This window comes from Cebidichthys violaceus, unplaced genomic scaffold, assembly GCF_023349555.1.
Source record: "Cebidichthys violaceus isolate CVI_PGR_0920_01 unplaced genomic scaffold, fCebVio1.0.p SCAF_9, whole genome shotgun sequence".
NCBI classification, from domain to species: Eukaryota; Metazoa; Chordata; class Actinopteri; order Perciformes; family Stichaeidae; genus Cebidichthys; species Cebidichthys violaceus.
In genome coordinates, this window is record NW_027176975.1 from 8,670,814 (window position 1) to 8,691,783 (window position 20,970).

The 20,970-nt window shown below is 41.0% G+C and overlaps 2 protein-coding genes across 2 annotated transcripts in view; one reads left to right on the plus strand and one right to left on the minus strand.

The window, feature by feature from the left end:
- serinc5 (serine incorporator 5) lies at positions 1-20,441 on the plus strand. Its single transcript, XM_068703069.1, has 12 exons — positions 1-101; positions 8,400-8,567; positions 11,486-11,664; positions 12,750-12,832; positions 13,226-13,319; positions 14,008-14,219; positions 14,488-14,580; positions 16,123-16,249; positions 16,804-16,873; positions 17,062-17,098; positions 17,568-17,712; positions 18,667-20,441. Exons 1-12 carry the CDS (start codon positions 75-77, stop codon positions 18,809-18,811), a joined length of 1,380 nt encoding a protein of 459 aa, XP_068559170.1. The 5' UTR covers positions 1-74; the 3' UTR covers positions 18,812-20,441.
- Positions 20,432-20,970, minus strand: part of thbs4a (thrombospondin 4a) — an 8,497-nt gene continuing 7,958 nt past the window's right edge. Inside the window, exon 23 of the mRNA XM_068703068.1 lies at positions 20,432-20,942. Coding sequence (XP_068559169.1) covers positions 20,893-20,942 — 50 coding nt within the window. The 3' untranslated portion in view covers positions 20,432-20,892. The remainder of the gene's footprint in view (positions 20,943-20,970) is intronic.

Here is a 20,970-nt window from a genome sequence, read left to right on the forward strand (position 1 = left end):
TGGAGGAAGAAAGCGACTGTAGCAGCGAGCTCCTCACACTCTTCAACGGATTTTATTTATTGTCTCCCCGCAAAATGTGTACGCCGTGTTGTGTCTCGCAGGTGAGCAACAAATACCGTCTTACTGCTGTTTATTCTGTTGGTCAACGGTTGTGAACGATGCTGTGACACGTTACAGTGGAGCGTTAAGCTCGGTGTAACGTCGACTTCTTCTACTGTTTGTATCATATCTGTAGCCATTCATCGTCGGCTAGCGCGAGTCGTTTTCCCGTCGCGGTTGAATCCCCGAGACCAATGTCAGCCACTGCTATTCATCAACAATATGGAGTTATTATAAAAATGATTGAATAACTTCACTGTTATCTGACGTTATCGCCGTTGGAAGACAAAGAGAGACGAGGCAACGAGCTAAAACAGCAGCCACACACACCACACAGTACCTGCTAACAGACCGTCATATCTTACAGATGTGTTGGACGGAAACCGAGACACATTTTGGGTTTACAGAGCTCATGTGTCGCTTATGTGGTGGAATTGTGTCTGCGTTGTGGTTTTCTTGTTTTCTTTTCAGTAATGCACAGTTGCACTTTTCCAACCAATGAGGAACATCTCGCTCGCGAGCTCAACAACTTCAGGCCAAAGCGATTACAAGCTAGTCTGGTACTTCTTCTCTCAGTACACTCAGCCTTATAGAAATGTTATGGTTTCAATTGTGTTTTCTTAATTGGTTATGGACAATATGTTATAGTTGCAGAATTAATTCTAGAAGGCAGACTCACTTCTAAGATGTTTGAGGTCAGTTTGAATTACAATAAACCACATTATACACACCACTGTAAATATCATGGCTGCTTTTGGAGCTGAAACAATAGTTTGATCATTCATGTTCCGATTAAATATCAACAATGTTGATAATTGATTTATCATTTCATTGATTTATTGTTTAGGCAAAAAATGTTTTCCCAGTTCTAGCTTATGAATTGCAAATATAACCTGGTTTTCTATGTGCTCCATCATAGTACATTTAACTTCTTTGTGTTTTGGACTGTTGGCAGGACTAAAACCATTTTCTGTCTTTTTATGCATCAAAGGATTAATCAAGAAGATAATCTCCAACTTAGCCAGCAATTAAACTAATTGGTGGTTTCATTGTTCATGTTTCTGAATTATTTAAGGGCTGTAATAACATGAAGTTGCAGAATTGCTTTGAAAAGACAACAAGCTCGTGGTTTATATGTAAATCAAGAGAGGATTTTCTTCAATGCTGAGTGTGTGTTTTTTTTATCCAACTGATTGTTTTTGACCATAGGGTTACCACTGCTGAGCTGAGCTGGTCAGGAATTTAATTACACAGACGCATCCCTCCTCTAAGGGAGCTCACTTCTATTTCCTGTTCTTTTCAAATACGGGGTGATGGAAACGGGGAAGGATTAAGAAGAGCAAACAATAAAATCAGTTTTGTGTACGCTGCTGGGGTGCTAATCCCTGTCACAGGCACCCCATTTAGTTTTGTCGCCATCTCTATTTGTAAACTTGTAATTAGCTTTTTTTGAGTGTGCATATATGTGCCCCTCTTGAGTTTTAGAGTAGCCTAAATTGATGTGTGGTCTGTTAATTTCCTGTGGTTAGGAGGCGGACGTAAGGGAGGGTAGGCGTTGTTTGGGTTGGATTGGGAGAGGGGAGCAGGCATGGCGTGGGAGCAGCTCACTTGTAATTTCGCAGTGGGATCAGGGATGCATGCCATATTGTGATGGGATAGAGGGTAGGCTTCCGCTAATGTTGAGTTTTGTCCAAAGCGCTGCAAGCGTTGGCTGCAAGTGTGGGACAGGACTGAAACCATGTGGGTGTTTCAAGCAGCACAGCTATGGTACAAGCCACGCTGGCATTGTACATAAGTCTAGAGGACACTAGAGTCTGTGGTCCAGCAAGTATCCGTCCTGATAAAGTGTCCTTGAGTAAGACATCAAGCACTTAGTCCCTGGCCTGTGAATGTGCAATCAATAAGACTGTTTTGACATTGCACATTTCTTCTCCAGTACACCACGCCTTGGCTGTCTTGCCTTTCTCAGGGTGCTGCAAAAGAGCCAAAAGTATTTGATAAATGAGGAATGGGAGACATTATATTGCTTTTATTATTGGTGTTTATATTATATATATATATATATATATATATATATATATATATATATATATATATTCATTCCATGATTGTTTCAGTTTTTGTAAAACGATTTCTGCAATTCTCAAGAATGCCAGCTGACTGTAATGAGATTTCCCATATCAACAAATATTGTGAAATCCTGAGCATTTATCTGTAGCCCAGCAACAAACACCAACACAGCTGTCCGTCTGTAAAATCACTTGACTTGTACAACTATTACCCCAGGTAAATACGTTCACCAAACATCTGTACCAACAAACATTCTGGGTCACATATGTTGAGAATAACTGGTCAACTGTATCCCTGTGAGACATGTCTGCTATTTTCAGCACCCCCTCTGGAATTTTGCTGTGGTCAGCAGCAGCAGGAGCTTGTTTTCCCACAGGGACATCACTGGCAATCTCTTTTGTCTGCCTCTGAACTGCCATGCGACAGCCATAATGTCTTACGCAAGCTCCTCCTCTGCACATCTTCCCATGTCTTGTCTGTGTAATTCAGTATTTGTGAGCAAAGGTTGAAGGTGCTGATGTAAGCGTCTGAAATGCCAGCTAACTCTTTGAATGGTGCCAACATTAAGGCTGTGGCTAGGAAGCACATTATCCTGTGTTTAACCATTGCTTTCTGAAGCGTCACACTAGTAAACAATACACTTTGGGAAGTGAAACAGACCGTTGGCTAAACACAGCATGACGTCGGATAAGGCTGTGCCCGTTGATCTGATATTGCTTTGTATTTTGACTGTCCCCCCCTGTTCTTGTTTGGTCTGTTTCCTTTGGTTATTTTTGTGACGAACTCCTTCGTCTGCACAGGATTGTTTCATTTCTGCCCTTATTTCTCAGCTCTTCACTGTACCTTCTTCTTTGTCTGTCTTTCCCTTTATTTCCATTGGACTTAAGTTCCTCTCTGTTGGTTGTAGCTAGGCCCTGTATTTGCCAAGAGAGAAGCAAAGCCTTCCCTTTGTGTATAGGAAACAGAGCAGTGATACATTTTTGCTGTGTGTATACAGCTGCCTAGCTATATGAACAATAGTGGAGCTGTCAGTCACAACATGAGAGGAAACGGAGTCTTTGACTGGAGCTTGCGCCAACCGAACTTAAGTATGAGAAAGATTCTGCCATGTGTCTTATTTTTTTTAAGTTTTTTTGTTTCGCGTTTACATATTTTCCTTTTTTTCCTCGTGCTGGTTCCTCCTCGCTCCCTTCAGCCCTATGCATTGTTGTAATTTGAGATAAGAGGGTGTGTACCCTCTGCAGTTTCGACTGAGATGTTGGTCTGTCATGATTCATTGTGGCCAACTTTATCCACAGTGGCCACTATGATTAAGCTCTCACTAACAGGTAGTTCCCTCAATTTTAAAGCATCCAGCTACAGCAGTCTACTTATGTAAGGAACAATGTTCTAAAGGAAGTAGGATGGGGAACAAAGATGAATGTATTTGAGCAGTCACACTGTCAAGTTGTAAAGTTGTTTTGACAGTGCTCATCTCAGCTATGAGTCATGTCTGTCTGGAGTTTTTTTCCACTGAAAACTTTTAGCCTTTTCACTACTGATAAACATAAAGTCAATATCTTAAATCGGACGATGAAAGTAGTTCCCTCTGTTTAAATCGTGGTAATGGAAGTCCCCTCCAGCCGCAATAAGAACAGATTGCTTCTTTAGTCTGGCGCCAAATACTCCTTTCAGAAATGCCACATGTACGACCAATAGTACTTTATTCTTTAGGTTATTTCCTAGGAATTCCACTCAGACATGGTCAGATGTCCTCACTGCCCAACTATGCTGGTTGTTTGAGGAGAAATCCCTTAACTAGCTCTGCATCTGTCTAACCCTCCTGATTCTCTTTCTCTGTGCCTACTGTGATATAGTGAGTGACCTATTTTTTGTTTATATTGCGTAAGCAGCAGTGTCTGTGTGGCTATGTGCTGAGTTCACCCAGTTGATTTTGGCTTCCCTTGCCATTTCCTGTTTGTAAAATACTGCAATTCTTTACATAACTGGTTGGTTGAGGATAATAAGACGGTAGAGAATGGAGGAGGGGGGAAAAAACATGGTAATCATCATCACTGCTCTGATAAACAGGTCACAGATGTGGTCTTACTGTCTATATATAGGACTGTGTCACGTTTGTTGATTAAGCATCCAGTTGTAGGTCAGAGTCCTTGTTTAACCACTTGCTTCATGTTGAATGGCATTTAGGTTAATTTCCTAAAGGTATTCTCACTGCTGTGTCCAGTGTCCATCCTTTCTATGTTGTGTGTGTGTGTGTGTTTGTGTGTGTGTGTGTGTGTGTGTGTGTGTGTGTGTGTGTGTGTGTGTGTGCGCACGCTTTGAGCAATATGGTCATCCTACCGACCCCTAAAACAGCTGGAGGGTAGCTGGGGAATGAGTGATTTAGGGTAAAGGGCAGCTGAAGACAACAAAGAAAGGGCAAAAAGGAGGAAGAAAGATGAGATGATAACAATACTCCTCCCAAGTAACAGGGTGGGGGAGGATGAGGATGGAGGAAATGAGATGAAGAGAGTGAAACGGAGAGCTTCAGCCTGAGTGTGAATGAGACAAGTCTTTGTCTCTCAAGAGTCCCACAATCACAGTGTAGGGAGTCTTGTGGCCTTCAGTGGAGGGTTGTGAGAGACTTGGTTCATTTGAAGTCTGGTAAAGCTAGACTACCTCGCAAGTGGTCAAAGTGCCATGTTTGCTGCAGCATGTGATGGTGATCTTTTTGACGGATGGCCAGAGCGAAATGACACACAAGTAGGAGGTTTGCTGTTGGTTTTATAGGGGTGTACGCTGCAGACACGCCGGCCACCTGTCGACATGCTGGTGGGGCAGCGGAGGAGGGGCAGGCAGGGTGGCCCATTAAGTGGGTAGGGTCAGCGTTGGTTACCATGGATACTCTTTTTGGATTTGTGTGTGGTGGAATTCCTCGAGACATTCCCCTGTCCTGGCTCCCCCTCCCTGCATCAGTTTGGCTGTAGTTTGGCCCCCTAACTGTGTGCATGAAACTTAAACACTCTCACGACTTAAATCATTATGTTGTTGTTTTTTCTGCTTACATTCAGTCTGTTGTGGTTAGTTAATCTGAATAGAGAAACACATATGGGTCCAGCAGAGAAAAAGGAAACCGCTCATCCTGTTAAGACGTGTGTAATCAAATGGAGACCAGGGGCCACATACTTAAAACTTGGTTTAGATTCAAGGCTTGAAGTCTGTTTATGCGTAAAAGCAGAAATAACACATGCAGCCTAAGAGGCAGAATTTTCAAACCTCTTCATACGCACTCTTCTGTGGTATCTCAGGTAAATTGTTTGCACGTGATCTTTGTTGATTTTTTATTTGTTGCCTAGATAGCACAAGGATGTCAAATTTAGGATACAACCTATTTTTCTGCTGTTCTTATTTTGGGAGTTACAGGTGAACCTTGTATGTTGACCTATTTACTCGTGCTTGAATAAACTCTTGGCGTTGGGAGGCTTTAATTTTTTGTATCAAGGATGCTACAACAAGGCACACACATACTATCACGTGGGCCTGAACCCAGATTTTCAGATGAAGGATGGATTCTTTACTTACAATGCTACCATGGTGCCCTACACTGTTGATTTCTGAACCAAAAGGTGCAGTTATTTGTTCTTGATTGTAATTATTTCTACTTCTGTAACATGAGCAATAGACAGCAATGTTTTTCTCAGAACAGGGTGGAAACATAATTGAGTTTGGTTTCAGATGGGAATCTACTTAGAAAACTAGCAAACCAACACCACACAGCTTGTATCTAAAAGGCAAGGCCACTGCTAATCGTTCTTCAGCTCCAGGCAAGAACAACCAGGCAGGGAATCCCCTGGACAGAGGGAGCAGGGAGGCAGAGCCATGTGGGCAGAGAATAACTTGATCCTGACCATGTGCTTGTGTGGATCCACGAGTCTGCAGCGTAGCGCACATTACTGGCATCTGGAGCGGAACGCCACACATCAGACAATGTTGCACACTGGCTTTACTGCATCAGTACATGCTGGCTAGATTACAGACCCTGGCTTAGGACACAGACCCACAGACTTGGGCTAAGATTACTGTTATGACTGAGAGGCAAATTGAACTGATCTTGCCTGGATGCATTAACGTGTCAGGAGAAAAAACATTTGAACCAATAGTGGACTTGGTTGTATGACTCTGACGATGTAATTTTGACGTCCCCCCCGGCTTTTGGGTTGTCCGTCCTCTCCCGTCTCATGAATGTTACATCTCAGGAACGCCAGGAGATAATTTCTTCAGATTTAGCAGAAATGTCCACCTGGACTCAAGGTTAAACTGATTATATTTTCTAAAGGTCCAGGTCACTGTGACCTCACGTCCACCCATCTTTGTGAACGCAATATCTCAGGGAACGCCTTGAGCGTTCAGTCAAGGGTTACTATGATCTCATAAAACACATTTTTGGCCATAACTTGAGAATTCTTATGTTTATTTTGAGAATTTCACACAAATGTCTTAATAGCGTAAAACGATGAAGTGGCATAATTCTAGTTTCACCATGAGCTGGTTAGACTGCCAAGCTTTCTGTGTGGATGTAGCAACCATTTTGAGTCCATTACTGAGGAGGATGTTGTGTCCAAATAATGTGAAGGTGAAGTTGGTGTGAGAGGATGGGATCTTCTTGAGGGACAGAGAGCCTCTCATAACTTGCTGATTTTGCTGTGAGAAGTCTTTCTCTCTTAAGTACACAATAAAATACATTTGTATTCACTGAGATGTTGATTTTTTTTACTCTTATTAAAGAATCTGAAGTATACATCATTTCTCTCCACCTTTCACCTCTCACCTAATGCCATAATGGCTACCTAACTCTTTAACCATTTGTCTTCCTACCTGCACCTTTCCCTTATCACTAGCAAAGTATGAGTTGCATCTCATAAGGGGAGGAAATACAAAGGGAAATGGTGCGTGTTAGCCTCCAGCAGTGAAGCACCAACGTAGCCTTACAGTGGGCCACACCTCAACGGTAGACCACAACAGAAGTTCAGCTCTCATCGTAGCAGTGTGTGCGTTCTGCAGGCGAGGAGTAGGAGACGAAAGCAGGGTGGGGCGGCTACAGAAAGAAGCTTTACTGTATAATTATAGATCCTGGTCTTTCCTAAATAGAACACAGGGCCGTCTTTTAGAGACTGTGAAGGCCCGTCAGAAGAAACAGAGTAGGCCTCTGTTTGTGTGTGTTTTCGGACAAGACTTCACTGTCTGCACTGACCAAGAGTTGGCACTGTGAAAGAGACCGTGATAGAAACCGTGAATGAGCAAAGAGACACTCAGGCGAATGTCTTCAATGTAAGTGTCCTCCTGTCCAGTAAGCTACCATCATTTTGTCTTTCGGCTCAGACCTGCAGTAATTGAAAGATGAAAATGTCCCAGAAGGCATCAGATACTGCCGCTATTTTGACACAATGGCTGCAACCTTTTAAACAATTTAATAAAAAACCATTAGATGCTCTAAATGCTTGACCATGCACCTTTTACTATAACGTTTTTACAATTTAGGGGTGTCAAGTGAATATTGCATTTTATAAGGTATAAACTCACCATATCTGTAAACACCAAAGTATCCATGGAGAGTACAGCAGTCCTCTTAGATACTGTAACATTGAACTTTGAGTTGATGGAAGTGTTATGTGTTTATAGTGTTTCATGAGGAGGAGACACCTTAAGGCACCGCCTTAAAGTGTCTGTAGCACTTTGGTTTTGGCTTCTAAGGTTTAACCAACTGTAGTATTTTACTTCTGCTATTTCTGTCCATATTCTGTTCATTGCATGTCGGTCCATCCTGGAAAATGAATCCCTCCCCTGTTGCTCCTCTGAGCTTCCTCCCTTCTTTTCCTGTTCAAGGTTTTTTTTCTTCTTTTTTTTTTTGTGGAGGTTGTCTAAACTCAATTATGGGTTTAAGATAGAGGAAAGAGACCATGTGATTATTATTTTCTGTCTCTGTTTTTTGTCTTTGTTAGTTTTTATACTTTTTGTCCACTGCTCTCATTCGCAGAAATTTGATGGGGGATTTTTAGTTGCTCCGTTCCGTCTGTAGCTGAGGGAGGTGGTTGCAAAATGCACACATGAACCCGGTCTTTCCTTATCCATGTCTATTGAATGTAAATACATTGTCTCTGTTACATGGCTTATAACGTGTGGAAAATTCTGAAATTGATATGCTAATGTTTTGCCCGTCCCTCCCTCTTTTCTCCATTGTTCTCTCTGTGCAGCTGGCCTGCTGCTGTGGATCAGCGGCCTGCTCGTGCTGCTGTGGCTGCTGCCCCCAGATCAAGCAGTCCACAGGGACCCGAATCATGTACGCCCTCTACTTCCTGCTGGTCACCGTCATCTGTGTCGTCATGATGTCCCCCACTGTGGAGGAGCAGTTGCGAGTCAATGTAAGTACAAAAAATCACACACAGCAAAGTATCACTCTAACCACAACACATACACATGTACACGCTCTTTTAACTGTAAATTACAGGTATATTTAGGAATATATTTGTTGGAATTGTCAGTGGTTGAAAGTGTTGATTACAAGAAGGTATAAACAGCACAGAGAGAAAATTAAAGCTCTCATCTGTGCTCCATAACGGCTTCGTTTTAAATGGAGTGTGAGTGGAGTGGTTCCGAAACTCAGTCCTAAAAGACTCTTAACAGATAAGTGCTTCGTAGTAAAGTGATGACTGCTGATAATAATTATAATGACATCTACTCTGATCAACTCAGGTTGGAGCTCATGAGTTGTTTTGGAAGCAGCATACCTGCTGACTTTTTGGGGTGACACATTTATAAGGCTTATTATAGTTATGATTTGTGTTTTAAAAGTTCAGGTTATTGTCGTCATATACATATACACATATACGAAAGGTGGGGGTCGGCTCAGAGGCTTTAATAACCAAGCCAACAGTAACCTCTGCCATTAGACAGTAGAGTGCAGTAAGCAGAAACGCATGCTGACATGGAGCACAACTGAAAAGGAAAGGAAATCCTGAGTGTCTTTCTGAGTCTTAGATGCCACACTTCAAAGCGGGAACAATCAACCTTCAACAGAGTTTCAGGCTGAGAGAGCAATTTTCTCCTCTCTGAGTATCCATTTATACATCTTCTGAAGCTACACAGATGTAGATACTTATTTTATTTTCAGATGTACTGACAGATCTTGACTGTTATTTGAGACACAGATACTTCTTATCTTCAGACATACAGTCATATAAAGTAAGTTCATAACTGGTAATAGAGAGGACATTAGATCAATATAAGGTCATGGCTCACTGTATTCCTCCACTACAGAAAGAGCAAGAATGAATTTGTAGGCTTCACTCTCCACACATACTGTATAGTTTGAAATTGGATGTTCTCTTGTCAGGTAAGCCAACTTTTGTGTTTGGCTCTGTGGCATAAATAGAATACAATTTCGGAGAATGTACAAGTGTTGCCATGTCATTGCTTACAGGCAAAATTAAAGATTTATAACATTGCTGCAGGCAAAGCAGACATCCCACTATTTTTCCTTGAGGTCCCACGTGTATCTTCTCAGTGGTGAGGCCATAATCAAGGTGGCAGGAGTTCAGGCTCATAGTTTTTAGTTTTTAACCGCCCACATAGCCTCTGAAGTATACACAGGAGGCCTACTGCTCTCTCTTTTGATCTTTAAGGCTTTCATGTGTTTTTTTCCCCCAAAACTTACGTCTTTGAATCAACATAATGCAGGATTTTTATCAGACTTTTTCTGTGGTTTGTTTCTGAAAAACTCCAACTTAACTGGAAGGCTTCTATGGCTCCTGATACAATATAGTTGGTTATCCTGGTGAGGCTGTAGTGATACATCGCCTTCTCATCCTTCCTTGTCTTTTGTCTGAGTTAACATTTATAGATGAATATCTGAGCTTGAGAAATGACGTCCCTTTTGCGAGGTACCACACAGTACAGTTGCTGTATCAGCATTCACTAGACTCTGAAGACTGGGAAGAATACCGTCAACTGACTCTGTTGTTACTATGGCAATGACTGCAAGCTTTTCAGGCTATTTGTAGACTGATATTTTTCCACCATCCTTCTTCTGCTGTTTTCTCCGGCAGTGTTTACTGTACAGTATTGAAAACGACTCCCAACTGTGTGTCTTCTTGTGAGAGGAAAACCCTGTAAAAGGCCTATCCAGGCACAAAATGGCCTCTGATAGCCCCACGCTAAGCCTGCTGAGTTACACCCACACGTATATACACATTTACACGCACACCGCCAGTCACACACTGAGCACAGTGGGAAGTCCCGGCTAAGAGAGCAGCCATTGTGCGTATGAGAGTGCTGGTCTTTTCTCAAGAGATTTACAGCTGTCTGAAACAGCCGGCCCCCTTCCCTCTTAATCACGACACCATGGACATGCTAATATGGTCCTCAACGCGAGACAAAAGCTCCAAAATGGGCTTTTTACTCTATGTTGTGATCTGGCCTGGACTGTGGTGCACACTGAGGTGATGACAACTCAATCCACTGGCGTCTCACCCATGTGTACAACCTCAGAGACCAAAATACTCTGCCAATAAGTAGTAAAGCCGACTCAAAGTAAATGTCTGTATTTCTCTCAAAAAATTATTTGTGTTTGAAAAGCAGCTCTTGTATTTGACTTTGGTTCACGTATCTACAGTCAGGGGGTATCAGAGGAGGGAATAGATGTTTGAACCTCTATTCTGTGGTTATCTTTTAAAGGTCGTCTCTTCTCTTGGCTTTGAGCCACTGAAGCACTTCCAATTTCCTGTTGAAGGCCACAACAAAGTCCTTATCTACTCTATCCAGTTTTTCTCTGTTCTTGTTTATGCAGCTCACTGTGGGTCGAAATACATTTTGGATATTTATTTTAAAACGGATCTGCCAATCTTTCTCTTGTGCTCATGCTGTCTCTGCTTTTCGCTCTTCTCAACCCCTCTGACTTGCTGACAAAAGGCGGTTAATTTATTCATCGGTGTCTTTTGTTTGTGTACACTGACAGTTAGTTGTAAGGCCCCTCTAACAGGCTGTAGAGAACGAGGAATGAAAGAAGGCTTCGTGGAGAGAAAGAGGGGTTGTTGTTGTTGCCTGTTCTCTCTTTCTGCTCCTTTAGAGGCGTGACGCTCAGAATAAAAGCTATTGGGCCTTTTCTCTGAGGCCGCGTACTAGACAAACATGAGCAGAGGTGTGTGCGTTTGTTTGTGTGTGTGTGTGTGTGTGTGTGTGTGGGGGGGGGGGGGGGGGGGGGGGGGGGTGGGGGGGGGGGATGTGGGGCACTCCATAATTATCTAATCTAAGTGTTTTGTGCATTTGTGATTTTGTCAATCAGATCCCCTTCTACAATGAGTTGTGTGAGAGGATTAATGCAGGGGAGAACTGCAAAACTCTGGTTGGCTACTCTGCTGTCTACAAGGTGTGCTTCGGAATGGCCTGCTTCTTCTTATTGTTCGCTCTCTTCACCATACGCATCACCAACAGCACAGGCTGGAGGGCGAACGTGCATAACGGGTAAGAAGGCCTTCTTCCTCTTTCTGTTACCCTTTTGTCCCGTCAGTAATTAAACAATTTATATTCACCTATAATGCATGGCTGCTAATGTATAGTGCTCGTTTGTGAGTTCTAAGGCAAAAGCGAAAGAAATTCTAACACTTGGCTGAAGGTAGGTACATAACTCGCAAGCATGTTTTCATTAATGCCCGCATTAGTACGGTTCAGTTTCTAAGAATATGAACAGTAAAAATCACTGTAAGCAAACAGCCTTATCCTGCAGCATTACAAGTGATCCCTCAATAGATTTTCTGAGCATAATTATGTCATAAACATAATCACCTGTTATCTTGGTGTTTTGGAAAAACTTCTAATTATAAATCGGGAGAAGAGTTTTGTTCACAAATTCAAAGAAAATAATGAAGTCTTCAAATGATTCAAAGTTGTCCCCTTCTATTTTATTTTGCTTGCAAGGGAAAGATGCACCACAGCCACCTCAGTCAGTGTCTGTGGTGAAAAGTTCAACATCGTACAAGATACCAAACCATTTTATGCACACATGAGTTCACGCCCTGGGATAAATCATAGACAGGGAGTGGATGTTCTCGTACCCTGGCTATCGTTCTTATCTAAACACATGCCAGGTGCGTTAACTGGGAGTCAGTGATTGTTCTACGGTCCGTCTCAAACTTGCCATACAGACAAAGAAGACACTGTGTCTTCACTTTCTCTTTCTGAAGTGGGAGTGTGTGACCAGCCATGAGAAACAAGACACTGTGTTCATTAAAACTGATTAACTACTTCTATAGGACTGCTGTGTTATGTCAGTATTTGTGTTCCTCACCTTACCTTTCAGTTTTACATCTTTTAAAACATTTCATGATATAAGAATATATTTTTTCCCATTACATTGGACACCAGCTATGTTTATTAGTATTTTTGGGTTCATTATACTAAATGTATTTCTTGCATGTCTCTTCCTACATTAAAATTCTGGTCTAAGTAAAGCTGAATCTGTTCTGTCAGGAGAAATAGTTTTATATGTTATTTCTTTTTTCTTTTTTCAATAAAATGTACAACGTTTAACGTTATGATTTAAATGTCAGGTTCTGGTTGCTGAAGTTTATTGTGCTGGTGGGATGCTGCGCTGGAGCCTTCTTCATCCCGGAAGAGGAAACTTTTCTGGAAGGTAAAGAGAACACACTCAATAGTAAATCTACACTGCTGTAATCTTTTTTTAAAGCTCGTATTCGGCATATATGTAACATTCATAATAATATAGATCATAAATACATGTACTGTAAATCCACCTCAGTTGTGGCAAAAAGTTGAAGACACAGGAAAGTAATAAGAAGAGCGGAAGTAACGACTAATGTTTTCTCTTTTTACATTTGCCATATCCTTTTCCAAGCTCACTCAAATATACTGGCCTCTAGTCAAACTTCTAAAATGAACCTGCCACGTTATCTGTAGTTTAAATATGATCTCACAACACGAAGTGCAACAAGTAACAGATATCTGCTGTAAGGTCGTCTTATCTCAAAAACAATTTCCCCGTCTCTCCAACTCTTCAATGCCACAGTGTGGCGCTACATAGGAGCAGCTGGCGGGTTCCTTTTCCTGCTGATCCAGCTCATGCTGTTGGTGGAGTTTGCACACAGATGGAACACAAACTGGTGAGAGCAACATGTCTTCTATACGCTTTTGTCTCTTTGGTCCAGGTAACTCAAAGAATCCAGCTCACTTACGTAAATCCCCCAAAAAAGGTTTGGAAAGAGGGAGTCATGTAGCTTTGTTTTTTTGTGGGCGGAGGGGAGGCTTGTCAGCAGGCCGGCCCTGTTTAGAACTACAGGATGCAAATGATTTAGGAGTTTGCACTCAGTTTCCCTTTCCCCTCCCACACAAACACACACATACCACAGCAGATTGTTTTAAAAACTTCTAATATTTTAGTAACCAATGCAGTAAACCCAAACTTCTAAACAAGTATTGGTATGTGCACTTGTGCCCATTTAGTTTTTTAGTAAAACCTTGAATTTCCAGACCAGATAAAATGAATGTGAAAGCACTTAAAGAACCATAAACCTGTCTTTCCATCTCGGCAGACTGCAGAAATAACTCACTAACATAACTTTCTCTTTCTTTGAATTTTTCTTTAGGCCAATCTCTCCTGTGTCAGTTTTCTTGCTTTTTTCCCCTGTTCACTTGATCTTTTTTTCTTATTTAATTTGCGTTACCCTTGTTCATCTTGTGTTTTTTCTTTTCTGTTGTTTGTTTTCTCTCTCTCTCTCTCTCTCTCTCTCTCTCTCTCTCTCTCTCTGTGTGTGTCTGTGTGTGTGTGTGTGTGTGTGTGTCTGTCTGCAGGAGTTCAGGACTGAACTATAACAGTATGTGGTACGCAGCTTTGGCCTTCGTGACTCTGATGCTGTTCAGTGGTGCGGTGGCGGCCTTGGTCTTCATGGGTGTGTTCTACACCGACCCCGAGGCCTGTTTGCTTAACAAGATCTTCCTGGGCATCAACGGCAGCCTGTGCCTCATTGTCTCCCTGTTGGCCATCTCCCCATGCATACAGAAACGTGAGGAAGTTGTACACACAAGCACATTATCTCATTTGACTGTGCAATACAAATTAAAATACGAGCATTTGCACTTAGATGCCATTTATAGAAAGCTTGAATGTTTATCACAAAGAGTAATTCACAAATATCAACACACGATAAGTAATACTATTAGCTACAATACTTACACTATTTTGTAAAATACATTTGTACCAACTCATGAATCTATTGTCAGTATAGCCAGTGATATTTAAATCCTTTATTTACCTTTGTTGTATCCCTGCAGTGCAGCCCACATCAGGCCTGCTGCAGCCAGGAGTCATCAGTCTGTATGTCATGTACCTCACCTTCTCAGCCTTCTCCAGCAAACCAAAAGAAAGTGAGTATGACCAGACACCCATCTCCAACTAGTAGTTACTCCCATTGTTGGGTTCGATCAACCGGTATTATACATGTTGAGTGCACTTTTATGTTTAGAGAAGTGTGTTTTTAAGGGGCCACTGTGTAGCATTTCGGGGGTTCTATTAGCAGATTTGGAGTATAATATTCATAACTATGTTTTCATTAGGGCATAATCACCTGAAAATAAGAATCTTTGTGATTTTGTTAGCTTAGAATGAGTCCTTCATATCTAAATAGGGAGCAGGGCCTCCTCACGGCATCAGGCATGTTGCAACACCTTCTACAGTAGCCCGGAATGGACAAACCCAACACTGACTCTAGAGAGGGCCCCTCACGTTTTCACGTTACCTGAAGGCCATGGTAGTTCTCTGACACACTTGTGAAACCGCCAGTCGCCTTCTGACTTTCATTGCTCCTAAAGCAGAGTTATTATGTATGGTTATTATGTTATGTATTATATATGGTATGGATGTCCTCTGAGTTGGGCAAACAGCATTACCACAGTTTTGTACTCGGCGGCTCACATTACCGCAGACTTGGAAAGGAATCATTTGATTACAATCTGCAACCACACCTCTAGATGCCACCAAATACTACACACTGCTCCTTTTAAAATGGCATAAGAAACTACAGTGTTTTAATGGTGTTTTAAGATTAGCATGTATTTCATTGGTGGTGATGAATATAAGAGACATCAGAGGTTTGACAGTTTACTCAAGCTGCAGCTTGCAAGTTAAAAAAAAGAACTCTGAAGAAATTACAAAAATGTTTATGCTCATATCATAACATGTGACTTTTAATAATGAATATTGGTTGTAAGTCATCTGGTTCAAATTAACCACAAATAATGGAGACAATAAAACACACATTTAAAGCAAAGAGGAACACCTCAATTTCAGAAGCCAGAAATCATATTTCTGTTCTGTTACGGTTGAGGACCCAGATTTGATAGTCAAGTGTTCAATGTTATCATTACAGATAAGGCATCCTGCACATCTGTTCTGTGAAATGTGTACGCTCGAGTGTAAAAACCATAAACCTATAAGCACAATATAGTGAGGCCTGTCTAAGATAAGGGATTCATATCTCTTTGACAAAGATAAACAAAGTTTAACTTGGAGCTTTAGAGAAAGTTGTGATCCTTTAAAACAAATCACTGTAGAGTGTGAGGTACATTTCCATCCCTACAGCGCTCCTATTTCCACAGCAGCTGTCAAGATAATATCCTATGCTAAGACTCTATTGTAAAGATAATCTTACCATACATATTTAATATCAGCAAATGCTTCCAAAGTTACTTTGTTACTTTACTCAAGTATGCTGTTACTGAGGATGTTGGTGCTTTTGTACTTAGTGTAAGTTGCACTGTCTCTATTTTCCCTTCGCCTCCCGCTGTCGATACATTGTGCGAAAATACACACACACTCACTGCATCTTTCACATTATCCCCTTGCCTTACAATACTCCCTCTACTTGTTCTTTTGCCTCATCCATCTCTGTCTCCATTCTTTCCGTCTAGTTGTGGAAAGAGATGGTGTGAACACCACCGTTTGTATGTTTTTCTTCAACTCTGAGACTGAGAGCGACAAGAAGATTGTGACCACTTTTGGAACCATTATCCTTTTTGGCTGCATCCTTTACTCTTGGTAAGACACACACACACACACACACACACACACACACACACACACACTCACACACAAGCACACACCTTGCTTCTCCTTTTTCCTGATCTCAATGTCTAGACAAATACAAGCCAGGTTTCCCTACAAACTATCCCTTTTTAGTGCTATATCATTAAATTTAAAGAGTTGAGAGATTATGTAGAGGCTACATGCCAAACCCATTAACAGCAGTTCTGTTATATGCAATGTTGAATAACAGTAAGCATTTCATGGCAGGCTGTAGCGACAGAGACGGGGTTGTTTTGATTGGCTGTGACTCTTGAGAGGCAGTGCATGATTGGCTGTGGCTAAGCGAAGGGTGTGACAGAAGAGAACTATGGCTTTTTTCGTTTGTTCACATGCGTTTCCCATCAAGTGGAGGCATCGTGTCTATTGTGGCCGTTCCCTGAAGGAGAGGGAATTAGACTCTGCAGCAATCTGAAACTTCAAATTAATGGAAAAATACATTGTGACGGAATTACAACCCTTCTCTCCCTCCATCTGTGTTTCTATCTTTTTCTCCACCCTCCCTCTAGCCTGACGTCCACCACCAGGCGAAGCTCTGCAGCACTCAGAGTGTGTAGGAACAGTGAGCCAGAGACTGAGGTACACACAAATATTCAGATCTCACTAGGGTGTGTGGTTAAACAGATTAACAGGACTTGTCCCAAAAAAACCCATTGACCAGATGCTTTTAATTAGACGTCCTTATTAAATTAAACTAATTCGACCCGAGAGAGATGTGTGTCTATTCCAGTTTGGTGGTAACCTGTACGTTTTCCTTCATCCTGCAGAGAGCTCGCTGCTGTTTCTGTTTTGGAGATGACACAGGTGAGGAAAGTCAAAAAAATGTCCCCTCACTGTCTCGTCTTGTTTTTTTCCTCCCCCTCTCTCCCCCCTGCCACTCCAGCCTGTTCAGTGTGTATGCATATGCACCCAGCCGTAGTGTTTGCTCACAGAGGGGCTATGCTCATTGCTATTCCTCAGCCAGATTGCGGAGGGTGAGAAAGTATTGGTCAGCAAACATAGATGATGTCACTGTTACTAGGAGGGTAGTATGACACAGTGAAGCAGGACCAAAAGCAAAGTGGAATTGTGGGTAGGGTGACACTGCCCCCTGCTGGAAATACACAAAGTTATATATGAATTATATTTCCACTTGTACAAATATGCTATTTGGGAGTTGCATGTATTTTAAATAAGCAAATCCAGAATGACATCAGTGTTATAAGGCATTTTCTCACATTAAAAGTGTCACTCCCTCACATCCTCGTTGAATTCTTTAATGTGTGCTTTTTAGATGACTATGAGGAGAGGAACACTGGTGGAGGCCAAAATGTGATGTATGATGAGAGAGAAGCAACCATCTACAGCTACTCCTACTTCCATTCTGTCTTCTTCCTGGGATCCCTGTATGTCATGATGACCGTCACCAACTGGTTCCAGTAAGTGATGCTCAGATTGTGGTACAATGCTCGGACATATACAGTATGGGTATGCTCATGTACTACAGTCACTGTGGATGATCAGACTGAACTAAGCAGACCTCACTTCATTAAGTGCAGAATAAATAAGAACCAACTTAGAACAAGCAATATATGTAGAATTATCCAATCACAGGATGAATATTTGTTTGGTCAACTGGAAAAATAATTAGTAACAGTATCAACATGCAGGTGTTTTTGACGCCATATACATATGCAAAAATATATAAATAAATAATATATATTTAATTTAATTTAATTCCTTTTGCTAACAAACTTTTTTCTCAGCAAACATTTTGACATGCCTTAGCATAAGAGGTGTTATTAATAATATTTGTTTTATTTTAATAATGACTGATTTCCATTTTGATAAGCCATTCCAAGGGTCCTGGTGTGGCTTTCTGGGACACTTAATTGTATGAGCCGTTGTTAATGTTATTAGTTATGCCTGTGCTTCTCCTACTATGACAAGTTTAAAATGTCAGATATGAAAAATATCTGTAGTGACTTTATTCTAATTAAGATACGATTAAGGATAAGGTTGCAGGTCTTTAGTATTGTCTCAATTAGGTTAAAGTGGCTATAATCAATATTTTTGTTATAACCATGGATCACATGACTATGGACTAATGGTGACTAACGCATATGGATTAATCACCTGACTCTGCCTTCCCTCTATGGAGCTTTATAGCATATTTCAGCTCATTGCAGATTTGTTTCACTCTCGCAGCGTTTATTTCGGCTGTAGCAGCCAGCTGTTTTCCGAGAGAGAAAATAAGCCACTTCTACTTACTGAACATCAAAAACCAGACAGACTAAAGTTATCATCTAGCTGGTGTACACAGTGGACCATTTAGCTGTTAATGAGTCTCGTAGTCGTTGCTCAGTTCTCTCGTTTTGTGCTTACGTTTGCAGTTATAATGACCATAAGATTGAGAAGCTGTTAGACGGGAGCTGGTCAGTGTTCTGGATCAAGATGGCCTCCTGCTGGGTCTGTCTCATCCTCTACATGTGGACTCTCTTCGCTCCCATGGTCTGCCCGAAGCGCTTTGAGGCCTAAGAGCCCCGCCACTAAACTAGAGTCAGGCTACTCTGATTCTTGGGACGTGGCCAGGCAGACGCTCTCACGCTGAGCCAAGGGAGTACCACCCCTCCCTCTTACCTTGAAACACAACCCCACACTACCCTCAGTGTTCAAAATGGAGGATTGTCTGTTGCCTTTTGTTTTTTATGATAGTGTTTTACTTTGTTTTACAATGTTGATACCTTGATGGTAAATTTGTTATCTTTTACTACCAGTTTACTCATGGAGTTTTGTATTGCTTATAGATTTGAAATTACATAAAGAATCACGGGAGTTAAATAACATTGTGAAACACGAGAATCATCCGGCCCCTATAGATTCCTTCATCATTTCATTTAAAGTGTATTTTGTAAATATTGCCTGTGTTTTTTTTTCTTCTCGCTTTTACTCTCAGCCAGACATTTCAGTTCTGTACGGTTGGACCATAAAGTTATAGCAAAGTTTTGGGACAAATGTATTTCGGGTTAGAGATGTTACAAGAGAAAATGTATTTATTTACGTGTGTCTTAAGTAATCAGAACTAATTTTGTGAAGGAATGTGGTGGGAATTGAAATAGATTTGTCCCTGGCTCTGTTTAAGAACTCATCTCAGGCTCACATGTAAGCTGTGTATGTTTGTGCTTTGTTATATTGCTCCCTTTTGTAGAAGTTTTCTATGCAACAGAACAAACCCTTTTCAATATTATACCCAGTGTTGTGAAGTTTCCACTTAGATTACAAGGATAATTCAGATTTTATTAATGTCAGTGCTCCCTTTTGAGCAAGATCTTTTTTCTTAGGAAAATCCATGTCATCTGTACAACATTTCCTGCCGTCGTTGTTGTTGTACAGGGCAGTGCTCTTCAAATCAACCTGCCTTATGTAAGAGTGACGTTGGTGGAGTGCCGCGGCTGCCTCTCTGGAAGAGCTGTAGTGTCACAGATGAGGAATGTTTGCCAAAGGTAGTCAGAAAACAACAAATTACTCAGAATTGTTTGGTCAGTAACAGAGAAAAGTATTTGCATGCAAACACAAACACTTAAATCAGCTGTTTTCTGTACAGTTATAAAGGCTTTTGTTACATTTGTCATCTCATAATGGTGGTAAGAATAAGGTAGCATAATTGCTTTTATTAGCAAGTTATTCAACACTGGATGTTGAGTTTATTGCCGAATTCAAATTCACACAAAATCATCCACCTGCTTTCCTGTGTAGCTGATTTTTTATATTGTAAAAAAAATTACAATTTATCGCACATTGTCAACTGCAAGTCATTTTTGTTTCTCATTCATCTATAAATCAGAATGTCCTTTTTGTCTGATTGTATTACTAACACGTTTTATGTACGTTTTGGCTTAAGTCCTGTGATCTGTGGATTCATTCATTCAGTTTATGTTTCATATACATGCAAATTTTGTCAGGTGACTTCATTTTTTTGGAAACATTTCTGCATTTTAACATTTGGTATGAATGTAGAAATTGAATGGTGCTCTGCAGCTTTGATATCAATCTAAACAAAAACCTAAATCAGACGGCATGACCCAAGATGTATGTTTGAAATACAGAGATTTGGGTGCCATGCAATTCATTGTTCACACTCTTTCAATAAAACAGCCATTGAACGCCATGTGGTGTCTTTATTTGCTGAAGTTTTCTCTCATACAGGTAAATAACACAATGATCTCGGGGAAAAAAAAAAAGAGGTTTTCTTTAATGATCAGAATTTATTGTACTTCCAACACATTCAAAAATAGTATTGCATCTTTAACACTACTCAAAAAATGCTCATAGAATTGCATTTAAGATATTGCATAAACATACAACCTGGTGATTTATACAAGAGTGTACTGCTTCAGTTAAACACAAGTAAAGTATATAATGCCCAATGTTACAGTTTAGCTCAAATGTCAAAATTAAAATACCATCACCAAAGTCCCTCACCAAAACTGTCCATCATGTTCCCTCTCACACTAAACTTTTTTTCTCTAACTTGTGTCCTCTAACTCTTTTGTTTTCAGCAGTCCAGCTCTGCTCCTCTGCTAAGTTGTTTCCTAATGGATCACTCCCCTTCTCTGGCTTCACTCTGTGTTCTGGGCATTGAGATCCTCGTAGTCAGCAGGAATAGTGTCTGTGGTGATGAGAAAGAAAAAGAGATG

Excerpts from the sequence above, each read along its gene's own strand:
- serinc5 (XM_068703069.1), top strand. The coding sequence starts at position 75 with ATGTGTACGCCGTGTTGTGTCTCGCAG. Across the intron at positions 11,665-12,749 it reads AGGGCGAACGTGCATAACGG|GTTCTGGTTGCTGAAGTTTA; the intron begins GTAAGAAGGCCT and ends TTTAAATGTCAG. Across the intron at positions 17,099-17,567 it reads CTGTTTTGGAGATGACACAG|ATGACTATGAGGAGAGGAAC; the intron begins GTGAGGAAAGTC and ends TGTGCTTTTTAG.